The following is a 24,607-nucleotide window of genomic DNA, read 5'->3' on the forward strand; positions in this document are numbered from 1 at the left end:
GGGTGACTTGCTTAACTTCTTATTTACTGATGAAAAATATGACACTAATCAAAGGCAGTCCAACAGTCAGCAAATCTCAGGAGTGTTTACTGAATGAGAGCATCCTGAATGCTCAGAATTTGTAGAATATTAGTAGCTAGTGTTTTCAATTGTTTGTTGGTCATTTGCCTGTCAGTGTAAGCAGTACACTGGATAAAGTTATCCATACTTTGTCTGAAACAAAGTTATGTGCTTTGTTTTGCACAGTCATCCACAGGCAGTCTCTGCCATAGAGCTCTTATACTCTAATTAAACAAGTTGGGGGAAGAATGGGTAAAACATATAAGTAATAGAATGGAGGCAGAATAAAATTTTTAAATGCTGGGAGGTGAATTTACTTACTGATACTCTTAAGTAGCAAGATGACAGGAGCAGATGAGAGGTGGCAGTTGTGGAGTTCTGCAGAAAGAGGAAATGGCTTATGGGTAGTGTGAAAGAGGAGGTTTGGAAGAAGCCTGCAGTCACAGCAGTACAGAGAAGGGCTCCTGAAAGCTAGAGCAGGTTCTTGGCCTTATCATAGGGCCCTGCACTTGCTCTTCCAAACTGGAAGCTTGATCTGTGTATTCTCTGCATGATTTTTTTCCCCAAAGCATAAAAAGAAGGATCAGATGGCTACCTGTAGTTCTGCATGATTTTTTTTCCCCAAAGTGTAAAAAGAAGGATCAGATGGCTACCTGTAGCTTCTAGAATGTACATGCTATCGGCACAATACACAATCTCAAGAAATACATCACTACTTTAGGTCTTTCCTGAACGCTTCTCAGATGCTGCTTTTTGACCTCACTTCTGCCCCACAGCTTTGCTTATTCTCCTACCTCTCTTTTTTTTTTTTGAAAAAAGTACATTTGTTTTAGAGATACTAATTTCTTGGTGATACTTAATAAGAATCTAGCAGTAAATTTCTTTGTTTGCTTCTATGCTTTGATCACAGGACTGATATACAACTAACTCCAAATGGTCAGGGAAAAACAATATTTTTTTTCTTCCTATTTTATGTTGTCAGTGCCAGTGTGTTAATGGATTGATTTGTTTGTTTTCTTTTGGGGTACAAATTTTCTCAGTAAGTAAATTTATGAACTGCTTGTAAATGCCTGCTGTCTCATATTAGAAAACTTGCATTGAAATCAAATTGTTCTTTTCCTTAACAATTTGGTAACATATTCGTATTGCAGTTCTATTTGATACTTTGTCTTCAGACTAAAAAGCAAAATGTTTTGGGGGGTTATTTTGGCCTCTGAATTCCAGCCTCTATTGTATAGGATAACTAAATCCTGGACATAGGCAGTAGATAAAAAAAAAACAAAAGCAAATCCTGTGATTGATAAGGGTAGCTGGGAGCACACTGTAAACAGTCAGGGAAACCTCTGCATGAGTTAGCCCAGGCCTGAGCACTGGTGTGTTAGTGTTGGTAGTACTTTAAAAAAAACCACTGCTGCAGCTTGTTAATACAATCTTACAAGAGCTCCTTAATCTTATTTTTATGTTACTGTATTTTGGGTTAGATATTAAAGATACTCAAGTTATCTATTTTTTGTCCTTTTAAGTATAAGTTTCCAAATAAATCTTCCTTGCTTCAAGTAAGTAGTTGAATGAAGCTATCTGTTGAAGTTTCAGTTATTTGTGGTTTATACTGTGACTTTTAATGCAAGTGATAGATTTCTTCCATTTGTTTCCTAAAGTTGTCTATTGCTCATAAACATCTCTTCAGAACTTTAAAAAAAGAATTACCAATGTTAAAAAAAAGCTTCAATAAAATTGCAAGGAAGACTAGCTGCACTGCACGGTGCTTCTGACATTTTACGTGCATATGCATTTACATTTTGTTTTGAAAAATGAACAAAGATTCAAAGTGTTTTGATGTAAAAACCTCTTTGGCCTCAGTCTGCCCCAGCATAAGAATTCTGTTTCTGTAGGAGTTTCTTTACAAAAGGATTTTTTTCTCTTGACAACACAAAAGAGCAATAGATTTTGAAAATAAAATACTGTGCAACGATGCTGTAGCTTCAGACTTCTAACCTGCCTTTGTATGTTTTTCAGTAATTGCTCACTTATGTAGCTTCTTAGAAGTATGAAGTGTATCTTGTTTAGTGTGTAGAGTAATACCAGTTTCTTGGTGACTATGTTTTCAGGAATATCAAAGGTGTGCATGAAGTTGTGTTTTTGTAGGGGATAGATCTTTGCAAATGGTCTCCACTGTTTCAGAAAAGCACCTGTAACTGCTGAGAAAGTTTTACTCAAAGTTAACTGGCTTAAGCATTGTTTGATCTGTGGAGCACAGCTTAAATTCTAGTATGATGAGGATTAGACTGTTAGAGAAGGTAAAGTAGCATAATTTCTCACAATATTAGGAATATATTCATGTATTTCACATGCTCTTGAATTGCAGAAGAGAAACAATGCCTTCAATTTTATTTATTTGTTTATTTATAGAAAATGGAATAATCAAATCAGACAAGGTATTTGAAGTAATGCTGGCTACAGATCGTTGCCACTATGCAAAATACAACCCTTATATGGATTCTCCACAGTCTATAGGTAAGAGCATCTTGTAAAAATGATCGAGATTGTTCTAATTTGCATAACTGTGACCGCCTTTGTCATAAATATGTTAAGAATGTGAACATAATTTTTTAAATTTGGAAGCTTTAGTTCTTTATCAGTTTGTTCAATACCTTTTAACTAAGTTTCAATTTGTAATGGAATGCATTTGGCATACTTGGATACATCAAGTAGATAGATGTTCTTTAGTCAATATTAATATGTGTAAATGTGTACTTATTTTTTTAAACCGTGGCATTTTGTGGTGGTGCAGCTGATGTTTAAATACTTAAAAATCAATTGTATCCAGTCTACATCAGAAACAGTCTCTCATCTCCAGAATTTCTGTGGTCCTCACCACATCAAACTCAAACTAACAAATCCAGGTTTTTACATAGGTACTGAGTGAAAAAGGCATTATGTTATTCTGGGAGGCATTATTCTTCTGAATTCAACATACTTGATCAAGCTAAGGTAATACAGTAACAAAATGGAACTTGTAACTGAGATCAAGGATAGAACTTTTTTTTTTCCTGTCCAGAGTTGACATGGCATAGCTTTCAAATTATGTACCTTAACTCACTTCTGAATTAGAGTACCCATGTAACTATTGGGGAGGGGAGGGTGTGTAGTGCCCTGAATTAGGGCAACAATTAGGGTATTGCATTTTACAGTCAAGGTAATAAACATTGTAAGGTTGCTGTCTGAACAATGATCAATGTTCTCTTGTTTTACAGGTTTCCAAGCAACAATCAGTGCTCCACACATGGTAAGCTTTAAACCTATGTGATTAGTATAGGTGATTTTCTAAACATCCAAATGCTTCTGAAATAAAATACTTACCCTAGCAAATTTAATGAACAGTTGATTGCAGTAATGCTGTGGTGAAATGCCTAATAGGAGGGCACAGAGAAAATTGAGCCAGACATTTCTTGGGGATGCACAGTGGGGGCGCGGGGTAGTGGACAAAAAAATGCAACATGGGAAATTCTGATTAGTTTCTAGGGTTAAAAAATAAAAATCACGTTGAGGGTAGTTAAGCACTGGAACACATTTCACAGATTGTAGAGATTTCTGTTCTTTGATATGCAAAGAAACTGACTGGACAGGGCTCTAAGCAGCCTAATTTAAATTGCCCCTGTGTTGAAAGAGAGTTGTACCACGGGATTTCCAGATATCCTTTGCAACCTAAATTACTCTGACTCAGTAGTTTATAAAAATACACGGATTCAGGAGTGGATAACAGTGATTTCTATGGTATGGTATTGATGTAATGCCTTTAATTCTTTGGACAGGAAAAAACAATATTGTACTGAGATGCAGGTTTTTTGACAGGTGGTTTGAGACCAGGACTTTCATGACTGAGTGTTAAGAGGGGATTTCAGCACATCAGTCTAGCACAGACATAATTTTTCTGTTTTTTTCAGCCTAGTTGGGCTAGAATTTACGTAGTTATCAAAGTAAAATCAGAAATTTTGTATAGAAATATTAAGAATTTTATTCAAGGAAAGACAGAGAAAGAAGTACTGTGGCTAAGTGAGAAAATAATTAATACTTACGTTTTAAAAATTTCAGCTTGTCTAAGTCATTATCCTTGAATTATCTGGTGCTTAGCACCAGTAGTATATGAACTGTTAGAGCAAAAAGGAAATGTATCCTCTAAGGAAATTTAACAATAAATGTTCTAACAGTAAATATTCTAATTATTTCTGTTTTCTGGGTGTGACGGATTAAGCCATGAGAGCGTGGTAATGTCTATCTCTGAAACATCAAAGAACAAATGTTTTTTTTAGTGTGTGATCTAAGCTTAGTTTGTGTACTGGTCCACCATGTAAGAAAGCAAAACTGCTCATCTGTAGACTACTACATTTCATATATGTGCCTGGCTATCTGCCTTTGTTAAAGGCAACCTCTTTTTCCTATTCTTTGATTCAGCAAGTGTGCAGGTAGTACAAGAGCTAATTTTAATAGCCATTTTCTGTGATGCTCCAAAGCTGCCTTCTTCCTAACTAGCCTCTGTCCCAGCATATTCCAATGTATGTAACATAATGATAGGCTAAATTATTCCTGGTCCATATACTGCTGAACAGTAAAGAACCACCAGACCTGGAGAGAATTAAATTGATTTATGGTGTATCTCCTAATAACTATATCTAAATTGAGTGTGAGCCAGAAGCCTGAATGTTCAGATGAGTTTGTGTATGTGTGTATATATATATTTAGTATATGTAGATATACATGCACACAATTTGAAGTCAATGAAATAGCAATAATTATATCATGTAGTTACCCTCCCCCCCCAACTTTGAAATGGAAAATAATTCTGAAACTTCTTACACAAATCCTTAGTGCGTTGCCCAAAACCAAAATCACTGGAAAAATGAATATATATTATGGGGTAAAATAGACACTTAAAATACTTTGAAATTTTCTGTCTCTGTCTTCTCTTAGCATGCATATGCTCTTGAACTTCTGTGTGATCAGTTACATGAAGGAGCCAAAGCACTTGATGTAGGATCTGGAAGTGGAATCCTTACAGCATGCTTTTCACGAATGGTGAGATATTTTGTCTAATCACTTGACCATTGGAACTGCTTGAAGTGCAGCATAACTCTGAACAAAAGGGGAGAGAAAAAAACCCACTTCCTTTGTACAGTGTAGATTATACAGAAAATAATTTACTCTCCTGGGTGTGATTAGTACCAATTTCTTACCCTAGCTGATGCTAGATGGTTGAGTTAAAGGGTCCAGTAAATCACACAGTGGTGAAGAAACTGCCTAGAGGGGGAGGTTTTTTTTTTTCTTTATTATATTTTAGTTGTTGCTTTATAGCTTGAAGGAAGGAGATGTTTGTCTTGTCCAGAGCAATTTTTACATTTTCTTGTGTGGCTATGAATGTTCTCATTGTGATCCACTGTCATGTCTTCCTGCTATGATGAGAGCTTAGTGAGACCTAAAAGAATCCTGTTTCCATAGCAAAATATATTGTGTGTATAAAATTATCTTTGAATTTAATTTCTGTTTTTTTCTTGTCACTATGTTGCATGAGCATCAGGATAAGTATCCATTTAATCTTTTCTAAGTTAGATATTAATTGATATTCTTTTTGCATCTTTTCCAAGTAATTTAATCTCTGTGCTGTTCAAACTGCATGTAAGAAATTCTCTGTGGTTCCACCCTATCTTACATCAGGAAAAAAAAATGAAAATATTTTTTTTGTGATGGCTGTAACTACAGTACTGTTAGACTAATTTGTGCAGTGGGATATAATCAGTTCTTCCTTCTCCATTCCAGGACTTTATAATTGCTTTATAACTGGCAGAGACCTTCATTAAACTGCCATCTAGATTTTTTTTTTGTCTTTCTTATAAGTTAATTTGAAATATGGGTGATACATATGATAAGTTCTCATATGGGTTTTTTGCTATTTAGTTTCCTGTTTTCAAGCACTGACTGTTGAGTCTGCAATCACTTCTGGTTTACTGTGTTAAGTATTAGATGAGAGTGTTTAGGACAGGGCAATGCACTAGCGAAAGTATTTAGGCTTTTTAAGTTCTAGCTGCTATATTTAAAAAAAAAAAGAAATCGTAGTTGAAATACATCAACCAAACTGCAGTTCAGAGGAAATCTTAAATGTTGCTTATTCAACTTTCTACCTATTATTTTTTGTCTAACTTTGTAGTCAATAATCAGGTGTTAGTAGCATGCATGGGAACTCCAATCCTAGAAGTGTTAAAACTTTTTGTTGAAGTTATGTGTATTTCTTACTAAAAAGTTATGAAAGCATAGAGGAAGAGCCATTTTAGAGAAGAGATGTGAAAAGATGTGGTTGTGCACTTTTTTCTTTTAAAACAGCTATATAAGAATAGCTGAAAACATCTGCCGAGAAGTCAGAATTACCACAGGAAGGAAATCTCTTTCCAATTTCGCTCAAGTTAATCACACAATCTTTTTATTGCCATACGAATGTCATGTTCCTCTTCTGAATCCTCCTTGGTGGTATGCTATGGAATGCCTTACGGACATGTGTTTTGTAGAAATATTACATAAATGCTTTTGTTCTGTTTGATAGCGTTATTACTGTGCAATACAGATCTTGCTTCATCCACTTCAATGAATGTAGATAAGACAATATGTACTGCTCCGAGTTTCTTTCTCTGTAAAGTTCTTTCTAACAGTAACAAAAGCTTGAAAGAAGTGTATTATAGGGAATGATGGTAAAATGTTCTGCTATCAAAATTCAGTTGTGAATGTGTTTACTGGATCATGTGGATCAGTCTGCTTGAGATCTAGAATAGCCCTCCTCTGTGGCACAGGCACCTGAGTGCACACTGATGTCATGACAGCTTTGCTTCTGTGATCTTATTTGTGGCCCTTCTGGGAGAGCTTTATGTTTACTTAGACTAGTAAAGCATCTTTAAGTTTTTTGTTTGGATTTTCACGTTAAACTGCTGTGATAAAGTTACCTACATAGCATACAAACTTAGATAAGTTTATTTACTTTTAGAGGTTGCTGACAAATTAAATTAATTGTAGTTTTCATCCTGTAAGTATTGGAATTATAAAAAGTGTGGTATAGTTTTTCTTCAAACAGACCATGGAGATTCCAAAAATAGTGCTATTTTGCTATTGTCTTGATTGCGCACACTTCAAAATTCCAGGGTAGTAAACAGAGGTAGTTGATGAGCACTCAGAAATAGCACAACAGACTGACATGCAGCAGGAGGTTCTCTTACTTTCCATCAGGCTAGTTCATGCTAAATTTTAATTGACGTTACGCTTTGTTGGACTACACTGGATCTTTTGCCAGCTTGTGGTACAACCGACTGCCAGGCATTCCTCAAAATAGTAACCTGTGGTTGTCATAGTGGAAACTTACCACGTGTCTTGCTCTGTTTCAAAGGCTAGGCTGGTGGAGTTCCACTTGAAAAAGAAGAGATAAAACTGCTCTTTGGATGTTTTTAATGTAGGACTTGTCCATAATGAAACAGAAAATGTCCCCATGGTATTGGTAACTAGTTATTAATTTTCCATATATTAGCAACATTAAAATGTAAGATACAAAAACATAACCAATGTATGCAAATGTGTCCAAAGTTGTATGACAACATGGGCTGCTAGGACGTACTCTGCTGTTGTGTTCTTTGAGCTGGATCCTGTTAAAAATGGTCAGATTTTAAGATTTGGATTCTTTTTCTCCTCTCTCCAAAATTGGAGTATTTTTTCTGGAATAAAGACACAATTCCAGAAGAAACACCTGTAGTGGAGAAGTCTTTGTTAGTAGGCCTTTTATCCCCTCAGAATACACAGATCTTTTGTGACCTTTTGTGAGTTATGAGCTCTCAAAAGTTCCAGTCTTCCTGTGGAAGAGAACTATTAATCTGATAGTAGATTCATGAGTGCAAGGGTGGGTGGGAGGTAGTTAGTCCCTGACTGTTATTGCTGCATTTGCTTCTGGAAGGATAGGATTCTTGAGAACTTAGAATGTAATGCATGACTTACTATTTTCCTTGAATTAAGGTCTTCTCTAGAAGAAACTTAATCTTTAAGTAAGTTTATTCAACATGAAAGGACATTAGTTCCAGCCTTTGTCCTTTAAGTTGTTACTTTCTATTGCAGGTAATGAAAACACTCATGATCAAATTTAGCTTCTAAAAATTCAGAGAAGAAATCTCCACTATTTTTAAAATACAACTGAGTCACATCTCAAAAAGATTACTGTAACAAGCATTTATAAAATACAACTGAATCACATCTCAAAAAGATTACTGTAACAAGCATTTATAAAACTGTACTGACAAACTTTAATTACCAGTTGCTTCTAGCAGTCGCAATGTGTCATTCCAAGCAGAGTTTTACTAACATTGGGAAAATATACTCCCACTTCACTGGTTTTGTTTTTATTTTAGAGAAATGGGCTCAGGAGACAGAAATACTCATTCTATAACTACATCAAAACTAGCAGAAATTATTCAACTGTATATTTTTATTCCAGGTTGGTCCCAAAGGACAAGTTGTAGGAATTGATCATATCAAAGAACTAGTAGATGACTCAATAAGTAATGTCAAAAAAGATGATCCCACATTGCTGTCTTCAGGAAGAGTGAAACTGATTGGTGAGCATCAGACTGATATACTTACTAATTAAACTGATTCTTTTTAGCAGCTGGTTGAAACTGACTGGAATTGGATGTGATTAAAAATTCTAATTTAAGCAGTTAAACCAAAGAAAGAAGAGCCAAATGAAAATTTTAAAATCCAAGTTGTTTTTAGGCCTTTGAAAAATACTATCTTCATACAGTTTTGAGAATATGACTTCTGGTAATCTTAAAGAATGTGTAATCGTTGTATTAGAGAAGTGTAGCAGGGAAGTGTTTTCTGGGGAAAATACATGCTGAAGGTCTGTCATGTTAAATTTGCTATTTAAAATTGTGTTTGAATGCACAACTTTTCTTGAATAAATGTATTGTCATCTAAATTTGTGTGTTTTAACAAAGCCTTCATACTTCTGATGTAGTAATTGAGAAAGCTGCATGCAAAGAGTCAAGTGGGAAAAGTACTAGACTGGCATCATAGTATGCATCACTGAAGTTTATTTCGCCTGTTTTTAAAATGAACAGTATCTGTATGTTAGGGAAGTGATTAATTGATACCAAACTGAAATTAGAGTTACTGAGAGGAAATAATGCTAAAATGATACAAGGACAGTAAATTGTTTTAAATAATAGTTTTTTGATTAACAAGAAAAATAAATATTTTTTTTTTGAAGATGCAAAGCTGGCAGCAGGAAAGCATTCCCTTCATTATCATTCTGTGTTAAGTTTAAAAAGAAGCTGAAGGTCTGGATTATTTTGAGGCTTCTTACAAGAGCACTTGGAAAAATAATTGTTCTGTGATGTTTGGCTTCATTACCATTTTGATTCTTGGTCTTTTTTTTTTTTTTTAATGTAGGAGTTTTCTAAATCTTTTTTAAATAAGCCAGTCAACAGAAGTACTTGTACACATGTATGAAATGCAGTGCTCCTCACAATACTTATGCCTTAAACTTTCTTGGAGAAGAAGTTATACTGAGGCTGTTGGGGCTGGGGAGGGGAAATGGGGGGATAATTTCCATTGCTGCTGTACAAGAGCAATTTGGACTTATGCTTCTGGTTGTGCCTGAAACAAACTCTGATGCTCTTGGGAGCCTAGAATTCTAAGTAAACACATCATCTGTATTATGTTTGACTGTGTAACACGATGACTAAGAGACTTCTGAATAGTTCTGTTGTGAAGTACATTTAAAAAAAAATACAGATGAATGAGTAGCACTTTTGTGAATTAGGTGGAGAAGAATGTTTCAACTGTGCTGGATTCCTGGGAGCTCTTTGATGTGGAGCTAGAATCCAGACAGAGCTGTTTTTTAAAAGAAACAAAAAAACCCCCAAACATACCACCCCCTCCCTAAACACATAAAGAAAAAAACCCTGAAAACCCAGGGCTGATTGGTCATGGGAACTGTATGAATTAAGACTAGGTAAGTCAGTTGCTGGCTTTTGACAAGTATGCTTCAAACATGCACCATTGCTTGGTCACACCTCAGATACACCATAACTGCATTTCAGGAGCATCAGCGTTATTTTGGGGTGTCTCAGTAATAGAACTGCACTGAGAACTTGGGAATAGCTATACTTAGGGTGTATCTGTATTAGTTTGTGGGGTTTGGGTTGGGGTTTTTTTGGTGTGTTTTGGGTTTTTTTTGTTTTCTCTTAAAATCAGAAGAACACCTTTGAGGTGAGTCTCTCAAGTGCTTCCACTTACCACACTTTTTGCACAAATTTTGATTCCTTTTGAATAAAACTTGATTGGTTTATGTACTCTGAGACACAACCAAATATGTTTGATATGTTAGGGGATATTAAGCCAGTAAGACTAGAACTAGACCAGAGCGATCATTCTGAAATGCATATGTTGTATGGACATCAGGTTCTCAGCAAAAACTGGTTTGCTGTACAGATCTGCTTCTATTGTACTGCACTGGTTGCTGATGCAGACATACCCAGAGGGGATGAGGGTATTCACAGTGAAGCAGTTTTCTTCTGTTTCTGTGCTCATGCTACAACTCTGTGTGAAACAGGTCTGCGTAGAGATGCTGAAGGCTTGGGAACTGTGATCAGCAGATCAGATCTAGGTTCAAGAACAAGCTACAAAACCGTTCTAAGTCAGGAAGTCCTGACACTACTTCCTCCCTCATCACCACCCAAGGCTGTGATTACTTCATTAACAGGCTGCAGGTCAGGGGAGATCTCAGTAGGATGGGTGATGTTATTCAGGATGTAAGCACAAGCTCAAAATTTGGGCTGCTGTTTCCCCTTGGACATTGAGTAATGTAGTAATTTGTATCACATTGAATATATGAATGCTGACTTAATTATTTTTTTTTTTAATCTTCTGGATATCTAAAAGTGTGTTCCCATTGTGGGTAGCTGTATACCTGACTGCTGTAGCCAGCAGAATTTTTGTGGATGTTAACAGGGAAGAGCCGTGCTGTGCTTGATATATATAAAGGAGCATGATTTTTTTGTATGGGCACTGATTCTGGAGATGGTAGCTTTGGTTTGGACTATTGATTCTAAGAGCAAAGGGTTTAGATGTTTTGGGTCCTTTTTGCTACTGTCAGTGAAATGATAAGATGTGCAGAAGTCACATTCAGACTTCTCTGGACAGTGTACAAGGTGCATTTAAGTCTCAGAGTACATGCATTCTTCAGAAGACAGCAGTTTTCTTTCACATCTGTTTCTTCAACTTACTCTTCTTCTTTTGCCAGCAGTACTGGAGATCACTGTTTCTAATGCCTGCTGCTGCATCTTAGGGAATGAGGGTTTGTCTCCTGTGTAACTAACATCATTCAGAGCAGTATCTATACATTTGAGCTAAGGAAGTCTTTCTCCATCACCTTCTCTAATGGAACAGCTTCTTGATACAGTAACACATCACTATTTCCTCATTAGAGGAGGTGTACAGTATTACTAAGCAAATATAAATTATATGCTTGACTGCATTGAAGTGGCTGTTCTGGCAGAACTCACTTTGGCAGAGTCAGAGAGATTAAGCCCTGGAAGGACTGGAACTGTCATCTTCATTACTGGCAACAGTAATAAAAGCTGACTTAGTGGAATTGGTGATCAATAGGCATGAGTTCTCTTGAAGCATTGGTAGTTCTTGCTTGGCAGCTTCTGCCTGTGGCCCTCAGCTGGAGCTTGTGCTGGTCAGAATTGATTATATGAGAAAAGTCACTGAGCTTTAAGGGACTTCTGAGCAACAGGGAACACATGCTCTCTTCTTATGGTCCTTAAGGTTTGGGCGTAGAAGGCCCTTGCAGGATCTTGTTTCAGGGCCTAATATGAAAGATGATAAACTCCCCAATTTTAATCATTTAAAGGAGCTGTCCAGATCTTCCTGTACACTGTTGGATACTTAAGGGTGTTGTTACTGTCCAGGTGGCCTTCCCTGTTACTGTCCAGGTGGCCCTCCCTATCACTGAGGTCAAAATGAAACCTGCTATGGCCACCATGTATTTTTCCTGCCTTGTGAATTGTTGGAAGGCAAAAAGTTGACAAATTTTCAGCCTCTGGCAGGGGCTCAAAACTTCTTTTAATTCATTCAGCGTTTTAATTAACTTGTGAAATAGTGGTTGCACAGAAGTCAAAGCTCAGTCTGAGGACAGGAAACCCCAAGCAAGTACTTGTGCTGAGCAGAGGACTCTGTTCATTAGCCTCCTTGCTTTTTCTTCTTGACTGATTACTGGGACTTCTGCACTCATCAAGTGTGAATTTATGGATGGTTTAGCCTCACTTACTACTTTTGTTCCTAAATAACTCCAGAGAGAGCTTGCCTAACTTGCTCTAAATTCCCCACTGGTTTCCTCTAAATACCGTGGATACCGCATGCACGTCATCATCTTTCAAATTTAACTCAGGGTCTAGTTTAGTTTGCTACATTTCAGTGGCTTAAAAAAACCAAGCTGTTCCCATTTTCTCCTGCATAACAGGGATGGTATGAGACATAGGATGCTTCTCCATGAGTTCTCCACCAAAGCTGAAGCTCCATTGGTAGCCCTCTGAATAACTTAATTACTTGTAACATCTTCCAAGCAGACACCTTGAGCTTTAGCCACAGATGTGACCTGGCTGTCCATGTTAGTCCAGCAACTGTCTGCAGGAAGGATAGTGAGACCTATCTGCTGGCAAAGGGGGCTTCGTGGGGCTGAGTGCACTACTGCATTAATGTGTGAATGTAGGTGTGGACTTTCATTCCAGCCAGTAGTGCAGTTATAGGTATATAGTCCATGGGAATACTTGCTTTGTCTTTTTCTCACCTTTGGAGTCTTCTGAGATTTAATGCTTTAGACTTATGACTTGCATTATATTTAGAAGTGATGTGCGTGAGGCAAAGCAAGGCGTATGTTTTAAGAGGGTGAACGAAGAGGAGAGTCACCTGCATTGGAATGACAGGGCACATGAACACTTAAGTATCTTTTCCAGGTGGAGCATGTGTCTCCAAGAATTTTCATTATAAATCCATGCTTTTTAATTTCGGGTGCCTCAGTAATAGTTCGTATCTTTTATAAGTGCGTGCATGTACATATGAGGGTGTTTTGTTGCATCTATTTTACAAGTGTGTTAATATTTTTAAACTAACTTAATCATGTTATTACTGTTTAGCAGAATTTTAGTTGAAATCTGAACATAACCTTTTATCTACCTATAGATATGGCAGATCACCTGTTTTCTCCCCTCATTTTGAAATGTTAAAAAAAGTGTTTTCTTGCAGTGGGAGATGGAAGACTGGGATATGCAGAAGAAGCTCCCTATGATGCAATTCATGTAGGAGCTGCAGCACCAGTTGTGCCCCAAGCAGTAAGCCTTTGTTTTATGTGTGATTCAGTAGTCTCTTAGATGTAAAGAACGTGTTACATACATATCGATGTAAAATACTTGGTAGACTTTCACTGCTGGGAGTGTCAGTGGGCAGGGTGGTATTACTGTACAGTGTGTTTTTTTTGTTTCCCACTGGTTTGCAAAAGCTGTATGCTCTAATAACTCTCCTCTAAATAAGCATATTTTAAAATTTCTTGTGCACAGCCCCCTATTACAATAATGAACTGGAGCATTTTATTACATAAATGAATTTGGTTTTATCAAACATTGAATTACAGATTGTAAGTATTTGTTACTAGGTTCCATTGAGCCTGTTGGAAAAGTAATGTGCTCAGCTGGAAATACAGACAGTGCCATGTGTTTGTATCTTTCAGAGTGGATACAGGGTAGTTCTTACTAGAGAAGCTGAAGAGTAACTAGGGACTTTAGGGTGTGCGTACAAGAAGTCCTTTCTTGCAGATGAGATTTTTTTTTTCTTTCTTCCTTTCATCAGGTGAATGGGAGTACATAGCATGATTTTTATGTGCTAGATACCAATTATGTTTTTTTAAATCTGGATTTTAATGAGGGATAATAGAGGTTTGAGGTGCTATAGACAGGTTAGACATTTACAGACATTAGCCATTGTGGGTTTTTTTTATTTGGAGGGGCAGCTCTTCCCATCAAAATTTTGACAGATGACAATTAAAAAAGTAATTTAAAGCTTATTAGTGAATGAAACAGTTCTTAATTGTAACTTTTGTTAGTAACAGGGATTAAGATTTTTTTAATGGCATCTGGGAAGTACTGAATTTTCCTTGAGACTACTGTGATTAGCCTACTTCTTTAATTATGAAAGTAAAAAACAAAATCCAAGCATTTCTCTCACATACTCTATTACTTGTCACTTACCTTACTTGTATTCATGTATTTTACACTAGTTTTGTAAAAGGCTGTTCCATTCACAAAATGAAAGAGGAGCTGTTGGGTAGTGAGTGTATTGTAGACAATTTAAAATTATTCCAGGAAGATCTATTAAAAAAAGGTCGCAAATATCAAATCTTATTCTGAGAGCTTAATGGGAAATCAGTTACCCCAAAGATGTTAGACATTGGTCCTGTACTGATGCATAATAAGTATCTGGCAATTTAAAAAGATTGAATCTACTGTAAAAATAATTTGTAGTTTACATTTTTTCCCCTCTACGTAGAAACTAAAACTGCAACCAACTCAGTTAATCCAATTGCTACTTTACCTTCTTTTGGAATTATATGAAATTATTGTGAATGTTTCTGTAATATCAATTGTTGGACGATGTTGTTGCAATACTCTCATTTTCAGTGCATTTTTTTATTTTTCCTAATTGAAGTAGTTATCTGCCACATAACAACAGATAGATAAATTGTGGCAAAGCTGTTAATCTGATGTAACAAACTTTGGATACAGCTTCTCTGAAGAGGCTGGTTACATTCTAATTTCTGTGTTGTGTTCTAGCTTATAGATCAGTTAAAACCTGGCGGAAGATTGATATTACCAGTTGGTCCTGCAGGGGGAAACCAGATGCTCGAACAGTATGACAAACTAGAAGATGGCAGTGTCAAAATGAAGCCTCTGATGGGAGTGATATATGTGCCTTTAACAGATAAAGAGAAGCAGTGGTCCAGGTGGAAGTGATTTTCTGTTCCACATACTTCTTCCACACACACGCAAGGTGAAAGGGTGTGAATTTTAAGCAGATAGACTGCAAGGCCTGCCATTGCTGCTGTCATTGCTTTCTGCTCCTCCATACCATGAAAAGTGACTCAGTCTGCATTACTACATCACCAAAAGGAGGTTATGCTAAGTTTGAGTTAATTTAAAAGCAGAAGAAAAATTTTGCATGGGTTGCACTTTGTCTCTTTTGGACTTGTTTTCTTTAGTTTTTGGTGTGTTGAAGTTTCTTATTTGTTGTTTTGAACACAGTATTTTCTAAATTTAAACTTCCCTTCTAATGAATTTTTTATAACCACCTTGCCCAGTAACTAGGGTGAAGTGTTAAATGCTACTTGAGAATAAATATTGTTTTGTCCTACAAGTTAGTGACAATTGGGTGTTCATTTTTTTATTTTTCTGAAATGTCACAAATGAAGAAATTTGTGGGAAATATAAGTAATCTTACAAGCACTTTTCCCTCAGCCTCTGAATAGCAGAAAGTGGAGAAGGTAGCCCCTTCCTCCCTAAAGTGTGAATGTAGTTGAGTAGTGTTCACAAAATTTTCTCAGACACGTTATTAAAAGTCGACATCTGTCTCTGATGGGGATGTATTTATGTTCGCCAACACAGCAAACTCTAAAGGCCTTCCTAGAAGTATAAACCTTCCAATTTCCTAAATTGAATGGCCAGTAGCATAGACTCAACACAGCTGTCAGCTTAAACCATGCTAGGCATTAATATGCAAATGAACAAAGCAGCGGTCCTGTTTTGCTTCCTGGCAGAAAATGCTTGTGAATGTATTATCTGTGTTAATAAAGTCCGTAGATGTGTATTGAGTTCTGACAACAACTTCTGAGCTTTAAAACTCCTAAATTTAGATTTTTGGGTTTTTTTCCTTGATATTTTGGAGTATAGCTTGTGATTTGGGTACGTGAATACTTAGAGTTTAAGCTATCAAAATGTCCATAAAAAGTACAAATAAAGCAGTTTGCATTACTGCTGCTTACTGAAACCTCGTTTCAGTATTTCTTGGAGTACTGTATAGCCACCATGTACAAATTACTCTTAGAACAACTTTAATGAGTTACTTCTTAGTTCAAAGCTTGTGAAGCATGCTCGCTATTCAGATGTTTTGTACTTGTTATGCAAATTAATGCTTTGCCCTCAAATATTTCCAGTGTTTCCTCAGAGTGGTACTCAGGGGTTTCCTGCCTTTTGTAAGGCTTTGGAAGTCTTGCTTTGTGGTCGGTTTCCTCTTCTGGCAAATGTCATGGACTTTATTCAAGTTTGGAGTCCATGCCCTGCTGACTCCAGAAAAAAGTATTCTTCTTAAGCGTTCCTTTTTTGAGAGATGTTTTACAAATTTTTCAACATTTCCACCTGATCTGATTGCAGTAGCCATTATGTTTTTTCATAGCAGCGATGTGTGTTCTTATAAATAGTGGGTTTTGAAGGGTTTCTGGAATGACAGTGGTTATCCCTTGCTGCTGGTGAAGGTGGCATAGTGCATTAAGGGCTAGAATCCTAAGGTCTTTGCATCTCTTCTGTGCAATTCTGTACTCTGTTTTCTCTGCTAGCTCAGGAAGAAGTAATAGATTGTCTTTGGGTCTTCTTCAGTTATGAGTATTGTGGGGTTCTTTTCCCCCAGATTTTCTTTCCAGTTTCTGTTCTTCTCTGAAATACTTCTTGATTTTATTTATTTATTTTTAATTTAAGTGTTAAGAGTATACATTTGTGTTATCAGAAAAGGTGAGTGCTTAGCCTGGAGGGTTACCTTGATCACTGCAGTGGCATAGAGTCTTTTTCTTGCTATGTTTGTATAGTATGTTTACTGTATGCTAAACATACAGTTTAAATTTGGTTCAGACTTGGAAATCTCTGTTAAAGGAAATCTTAGAAGTCCACTTTTTCTTTGTTTTTTTTTTATTGTTCTTTTTTGTGATCTGAAGAAAATTCCCATTCTTTTCTCAAGGACAACTTCCGTTGCACTGCTGCCCTTACAGTTGGTTTTCCTTACTGGTGAGTCTGAAGTGTATGGTCAGCCAGCTTCTGCTAAGGGAACTCCTAATTACAAATCAGTATTTGTTGTCTATGCTAGCATCGAAGATGAAAGAGGTATTTTTTCTGCACTTCCTAGATTTCAGTTTATCTTTCCCAAATTGTTGAAGACATGTGAGCAGAGATCAATGAGACTCATCTGAAAGAACATTTTTAAGTCTTTCTGTAATACAGAGTGTATGAGAGACTCAAGTTGTTATAAATCTAAAATTCATTGAACAATCATCTTTTTTAGAGTAGCTCAAGAATCCTGTGTGTTTAGCTTCTCTTAGTTTATTTTATGCAGTTTCATTCCTAATGCAGGTAACTGTTTTATCAAGTTAAGAACTGGTGTCTGTTCACAAAATACAATCAATAGGCCAGCAGCATTTTCCTAGGCTAGCAGACCTTCCAGTTGTCAAGAAAGAACCCATCTGAATTTTTGCTTAGACGTTCACATGTTGGAGAAGTTAATACAGTTGCTTACTAGGGCTGCGAGATGCTCTTAAAAAGTGGCACAACAGTGACTTGATCTCTAAGTGGTGCTTGAGGTCAAACCTAACTTCAGATGCTTTGAATCATTCTTCATTGTATAAACCAGGAACTTCTAGCAAAAGAAAATCTGGACTAGTTAAAAGGAAAAGACTCTTTGGATTTTGATAAATTGATGTTGTGGTGCTAAATAAATAATCTTATTTTGTGAATATTGATGGATTTCTTTAAATTTAGTTTCTAGTTTGGGTTCAGCTGCAGTAGTATTTTTAAGCTCCAAACATTAGTGGGAATCTTCTCGAATGTGACTCCACGAGACATTTGGAAGTAGAAGTGCACAGGAACCCTATCTCGGATACAAAATGAAGTCCATTAGTGTACCAGAGATCCAGCAGTAGGTACCCGCTTATGTGATTATGCTGGTAAGGGTGTTTATCGTTTGACATAAAACTTCCCAATTATTGGGTTTTTTTCTTACTGATAAATAGGGAGAAGACCTCTTGTACCACACAGTTGAGAAAACAGCTTATTGGCTACCTTAGTGGCAGTTCTTGTGTAAATTGGCATCTCTCTGGTTTTATTTCTCTGTGAGAGTTCGCTTTCTGCTTGTATGGAGAGACAATTTAGATTTTGAAGAGAATAACAATGTAAGAAATGCTTAGCAATGAGTCTCTGTTGCAGTCATGGATTTTATTTCCAAACAGGCAGCTGTTTAAAAAAGTTAATGAATTACTTTTTAAAACTTAAAATATGGTATTAGGAGAAATTATTTATAAATGTCATGCTACATTTCTATTTGATAAAATACAAAATTATGACAGTATACCCTTCCTGAGCAAAAAGTGCAGTTGACTAGACTGGGGCTGTTACAGTGTCCCACTTATCTGTACATACAACTTGGTTAAGCACCCTTTTGGAAAGCATATTTATTAGGAAATACTTTAATATATTTCTGCTTAGAAACTCCTATTCAGTGTTTCAAATGCCCTTGACAACCTAGTTATCTCATTTAAATTTAAATTAGCAGGAGTTGTTTGCCCAGAATTCCTTTGGCTATGCAGACTAATGATTATGGTTAAAGTTTTTGTTTTACTTTGTCAAAAAAATCTCTGCACTAAATATTTTGGGTTATATTTAAAATTTACGTAACATGCAAAAATGTGTGTGATGTAACTGATACAGGTTACAGAAGAAATTCCTTTCCTTTGTCACTTCAGCCTACTCTCAATTTGGTGATTCATCATAGCAAATAATAAATACTTTATAACAGCACCTTTCCAGATTAAAATGCTGCAAGTCCAAATATTGTGTCTAGTTACCCTTAGAATTACAAAGGGAGAAATAATTGTCTGCTGAAACATTGAGTAGATAATGAAATTCTGAATGTAGCCTAATATGAATTAGAAATACGGTGTTAGTAATGACAGCATATTTTTCATAGATGAATGATGTATCAAAAAGGGAAAGTCAAATGCTTCCTAATGACAAGAAAATTGAAGTGGTTCAAAAAGAGTTACAGATTTCAGATAAATTTATAAATGCCTATTCAAATATTTCATTTGAATGCCTTCTACCAAAGAGGTGGAGACAGATCGCAAAACTTAATGACTTTACCTGTATCCCAAACTTCTGTTATTTCTTATTGTTGATAAGATTTGTGATTTTTTTTTTCTGTAATGAATTCTGACATTTACCTGAAATACTACCTATTAGATTTTTCTGAGAATGTTTCTTTGTTGTTAGATACTCCCAATTGCAAATGTGAAATATTCCTGTATATGTTTTCCCTACTAGTAAGCCAAAATTTTTCAAACTTTCTTAAATTTATTTTTAGAATAGTAATTTTGAGCTAATGACTTCTGAAATTTGCTTTAACTTGAACTTATAAAGTTGCTTTGGTGCCTCAGCAGACAATATTAGATGAGTGATTCCCTTGCTAGAATTCCAAGGGCCTGAGAAGGGCTATTGTGATGACTTAAAACCTAAGTATATATATTGCTTACTAAGCAGGAGCTAGTAAGCAGATTGGAAGGAGTGCATATATGAAGGTGGAGGGAAATTGTATGAGTTGTGTAAGAAACACAGCAAATAGCCACAGCCAGAAAAAGGGAGAAAAGTACAAAGTCATTAGTAGATCTATGGCTGTAGAGGACAACAGGATATTTTTAACAAGGAAATCACAGTCTACTTTTAAGCTTTGTAGCAGATTAGATCTTTTACCGCTGGGAGGATAGGCAAGTATCCTGGTTTTTACCAGGAGCTGAAACCTGATAGACTTCGCAGCTTGGCACCTTCTGATCCATACAACTGAAGTTCAGATCAACTGATGCTGTTTTGAAATGTGAATTTACGTCTGCAAGCTGTTCACATTAGGTGGAAAGCTTACCTACCCAATGATCTAAGACTTTTCTGTAACTTTCTAATATACGTGATCCAATAGTGCACATATAAGCTCCGTTTCTCATAAAAGTAGAAAATAAATGCTGCATGTTTCTAACACATACATCATGGATTGTTTTGGGCTGGGATGCTGTTGTTAAATTCATGAGTACTGAAGAGCGAGTGAAAAATCTCTTGAGGGAAGCTGATTCCCTTAATACAGTAAATGTTCTAATAAACAGAATATGAAAGTCTTTATTTTGAAAGTGACATCTAGAATATACCTAACTGAAAGGAATAGTATTATTTAGTCAGGAATAGCTTAAAGCAGTGCAAAATGCCAACAATTAAAACACTAACATGTTGGTATCACTTCTTTGAATTCTATATACAAATACCATTTTGTAAAACAAAAACACACTTGAATACATTAAGTGCATTAGCAACATTATGCAAAAACCTTGCCAACGTCTGTGGCTGGGTAAAGTTATCATGTTTAATAGTTTCAGAGTAAATAGACTTTTTCTTAGGCTTACAATTTCTTCAGGATCTATCTTGGGTTTAAAGGAGTAAGATTTATTTGTCACAGTAAAAGGCCAGGCTTTTACAAAGCTATGAGAGTACGCGGTAGGAACTGGGATGACAAACACGTCAGCAGTTGGGCACATGAGACTAAACCTGCAGTAGCAGTAGTCATTACCTACATACGCTTTTTGAAGTAGTAAATATTAACTGATGATGCAGCTCCTGGAAGCATTAAGGATGAATGAAGTACTTGCCATAAGTTCACCAGCACTGTATTTTAAACCGAGTATCAGATGTTCATTTATTTTTATCTGTTTAAAGTAAGCAAATAACCGTTCTGTGAAATAGGCAAATATGGAGAACTTCCAAGCCTATAAACAGATTTTTCTTTACCCCTGCCAAGGTGTGTTCTTCTCCCTTCTGCTTTTTTCTGCTTTCTATAATTACTGCAACACTCTGAAGCTGTATGATCAGTACCTCACTATTGGAAGGCCATGCAAAGTGCAAAGAATGCAAATATTTATCACTAACAAATCACAAGGTTTGCATCCCAGCTGCACTAGACAGAAAACGAGTCATTTAAGTACTAGTTGCAACAGCCTTTTGGCTTGCTTTTAAAATGTTTTGCATGCTGCCATTCCATGCTGTGTGATTCCTGAAGGATAATGCCTTTGTAACTTAAAAGCTTTTGCTTGTGTGCATGTAGCACTATATTTTTGTGGATTAGTTTGCATGATAGCTGGAAATACTATTGGATATTGAGCCAGCAATCACATTTAAGTTTTCCTTAATTCAGACAGTGTTTGCTTTGGGTAATGAGGGTGATGCCCCTGCTAAAAGAAAAATTGCAGCAAACTCATAGTGAGTTTATAGATCGTTTGTGCCTTGGGGGGTTTCAATTTTCCAACATTCATAATGGCACAATGCACAGCTTTCAGGTTTGATGGACATTTTGCATTAAAGTGAATGCTTTAGAAATATTTAAACAACACAGTAATATATGATAATTTCATTGTTGGAATATGGGTTCTGTGGGTTTCCTGTTTCAATGTGTTTTACATGTCCTGCAGGAACAAAAGCCTGCATTTTCTAGATACCTCATAGTGATTTAGAGACTTCTTGATGCATCTTTTCTCCTACTTGAATCTCCTTTTAACACACCCACACACCCCCCACCCTGCCTCCACCCCTTCCATAACCTCGCCCTGATTTAGCATAGTTCTTTCAGGAGCTAATTGAGCTCCTCTGTGAAATAAATAAAAGAGGTTGTACAAACTGCATGATGTTCCTAGCTTTCCTGAGAGACTACAGCTGAAGCTAAACCTGCCTTTTTGGCAGCTACAGAGAATGTTTTGTGCCAATACTCCGTCTAGTAAGTTGGCTCAGTTTCTTGCCAGCATGTAGCCAACAGAGTTTGGATGACAGGTAGCTCTGTAACTAGCTGTGTGGTGCGGGGGATGTTCATTAAAGCAAATGATCCATTAATTGTAAAATAGAGGGACCCATATTTCATGATACATCACATAGTATTATGAGATGATAGGGGATTGCTGTTGCCGTTCCTTTGTTTTTGTTTTGTTTTGTTGTTTTTTTAAATGCTTGAAGAGACTTTGAGGTTTTGCTGATGTGCTTGAGCACTTAAATGTTATTTGATTCAGTATCAAAACTTTTCAAATATGTTTTCCAAGGGGACAAGAAACATAACTGCATGTGTTTTCTTTCTACAGGGATGAATTGTAAAAGCTACATCATCTTGACCCAAACATAAGTGTTACAGTGGACTGCTCATCTCCAGTTCTAAAAGCTTTTTGAAAACCAACAGCATTGCAGCTTGTTTTGGACTTTGTTATACTGTTGTTATCAGCATGGAAATGCGTGGTGTTTGTTTTATTTTTTTTGATGCTCAAGGAAAATCTGATAAAGAAATGGTGGAAAGTTTTATGTGGGCACTGTTTTATTTAACATGCCTTTATTCTACTTTCATCTGTTCAAAGTGAGTTTCTGCAAAACTGCAGATAAAGCTTGTGAACTCTGATTTTGATGGGAGTACTTGAACACTCACTTCTCTCAGCTCCTGTGTCCCTTGGTAAAACTGCTTCTGTGCACCTTATGACACTACATAGGTAATACCAGGTTTTCTGTGTTCTGATGTCTGCTAGATGCTACTAAAAGGAGATGAATTTCCTTTTTAAGCTTTTGACATGTTGTCATAGACTAGCATGTAGTAGATACAATCAGCTGCTTTATTACCTTAAAACCAGGCATTTGTATATACTAAATTTCAAGACATCAGAGGTGGGTGGCCGCTCTTATCAAACATTGCTATTCAAGTTGGATATAACAGACATGGTTTTCCCTTTCCTTCTAAAATTAATTAATGGAGTCTTGAAATTCTGTTTGGGTTTATAGCTCACTACTGATGTGATGCACATGGATTTAACTCCGTAAATATAACATAAGCTGTGTCCCAGTCACTTAAGTTTATGCAATGCTGCTTTGCCAAATAAAGTAAAAGCAAAAGTGGGGTTGTGTGCTGGTGTGGGAGATTAGGATCAGTATGTAGTAGACTACTGAGATATGGATTGCTAGATTCTTTAGTAAAAAAAAAAAAAAAATCCAGTTTGGTTCTTAAAGTTGCTTTTGGCAAAGACATTTGCTGTATTAACGTTCTTGTTTTTCTAACTGTGGGCACCCAGGAAAAATTCTGGCTTTTTAGAAAGTTAATTCTTAATTGGTATATAAGGAAAACATGATACTGCAGAAGGAATAACAAATCCTGGGCTCCTAAGTACAGGTAGAGATGCAACTGCTCAGTTTTCATGTAGAAGAGTATTTGGAAGGCTATAAACTTTTTTTATGCCCCAAGTTTTTTGTTTTGGTACTGTAAAGTGTCAACAGCAAATTGCAAAGCAGTACAGTAAGGTGAGCTTTGGGAAAGGGGGGGCAGTGTCTTGAGTCATCTTGCTCAGATCTGAGCAACCAGGAATTAAAGTAAACAGCGTGTTAACATTTTCTTTTTTATGGTGAAAAGGATTATAGAATAAAATAGCTTGTATAAAACAACCTACAGTGATTACTGCTAAAATTATTTGACTCTTTGTGGTATAAAAGCAATAATTTTGTGGTAGGATTAATCCCTGAAAGCATAAAGGTTAAAATTCAAAGGCCTCTGAATATGAAAGAGGATTATTTTAAATAACCTTTCTTTTGAAGGTCAGCCCCATCCTATTCCTGTGTAAAAGATACGTATCACTTAATTTATTTATACATTTGGAAGTTGATGTACCACCTCCTGATCTGACTGCAGCCTGGGAGCACGTACACAAAGATTCATCTTATAAAGGAATTAATATAGCGTGTATTCTAGAAAATACAATTCAGAAAAACCCACCTGCGTCTGACAAATTTGTACTAACCCACAATCAACTGTGAATCTAGTTCTTGGTGTTGAAGTGAAATATCTTAAATGATGCATGCTAATGTTCAACCTTTCGGTCACTGTATCATTCAATTTGAGTTCAGCTTTATTTACATCTTCTCACTAGTTTAATCAGTTAAATGAGAGATAGGAGCTCAACTGTATCCAAATTCTTGTCTCTGGAGACAGTGTAATAAGCTAGCCTAACTTGGAAGAGGTGATAAAGCTGAGAACCGGCGACAACTTTCCTGGGGAGAACCACTTCAGGAGGTGTAAGACTTCAGGGACCAAGGCTCTTGGGATTAATGCTCCCATTCCACTGAAGGGGGTTGGTGATAGTCAAGGTACTCAGACAGAGATGAGTATCCACGAGTAGCATTTAGGATTTGGGAAATGAAAACCCCCTCCATGGTGGAGCAGTGGTTCTGAAGTAAAAACTTCTTGGAGAAGAAGACAAGTTGAAATGCAGAAGATTTGAAGAGCTTGAATAAATGCTGTGTGAACTGTCTGAATTGCTACTTTGCCAAATAAAATGAATTGCGAGGAAGCTCTGCCTAGGTGTCTGGTTTTCTGTTTGGGTTTGGTTTTT

General features: G+C 36.4%; 1 protein-coding gene across 2 annotated transcripts; it reads left to right on the forward strand.

Moving 5' to 3' along the window:
- Positions 1–2,432: 2,432 nt before the first annotated feature.
- PCMT1 (protein-L-isoaspartate (D-aspartate) O-methyltransferase) lies at positions 2,433–23,241 on the forward strand. 2 transcript variants are annotated; one of them, XM_010085945.1, is made up of 7 exons: positions 2,476–2,574; positions 3,315–3,346; positions 5,029–5,133; positions 8,573–8,693; positions 13,390–13,475; positions 14,970–15,139; positions 22,328–23,241. In XM_010085945.1, exons 1-7 carry the CDS (start codon positions 2,508–2,510, stop codon positions 22,338–22,340), a joined length of 594 nt encoding a protein of 197 aa, XP_010084247.1. In that variant the 5' UTR covers positions 2,476–2,507; the 3' UTR covers positions 22,341–23,241. The 2 variants fall into 2 exon arrangements, with proteins under 2 accessions (XP_010084248.1, XP_010084247.1); XM_010085946.1 differs by lacking the exon at positions 22,328–23,241 and having other exon boundaries at positions 2,433–2,574; positions 14,970–15,342.
- The last annotated feature ends 1,366 nt before the right edge of the window (positions 23,242–24,607 follow it).

This window comes from Pterocles gutturalis, unplaced genomic scaffold, assembly GCF_000699245.1.
Source record: "Pterocles gutturalis isolate BGI_N339 unplaced genomic scaffold, ASM69924v1 scaffold36005, whole genome shotgun sequence".
Taxonomy (NCBI): domain Eukaryota; kingdom Metazoa; phylum Chordata; class Aves; order Pterocliformes; family Pteroclidae; genus Pterocles; species Pterocles gutturalis.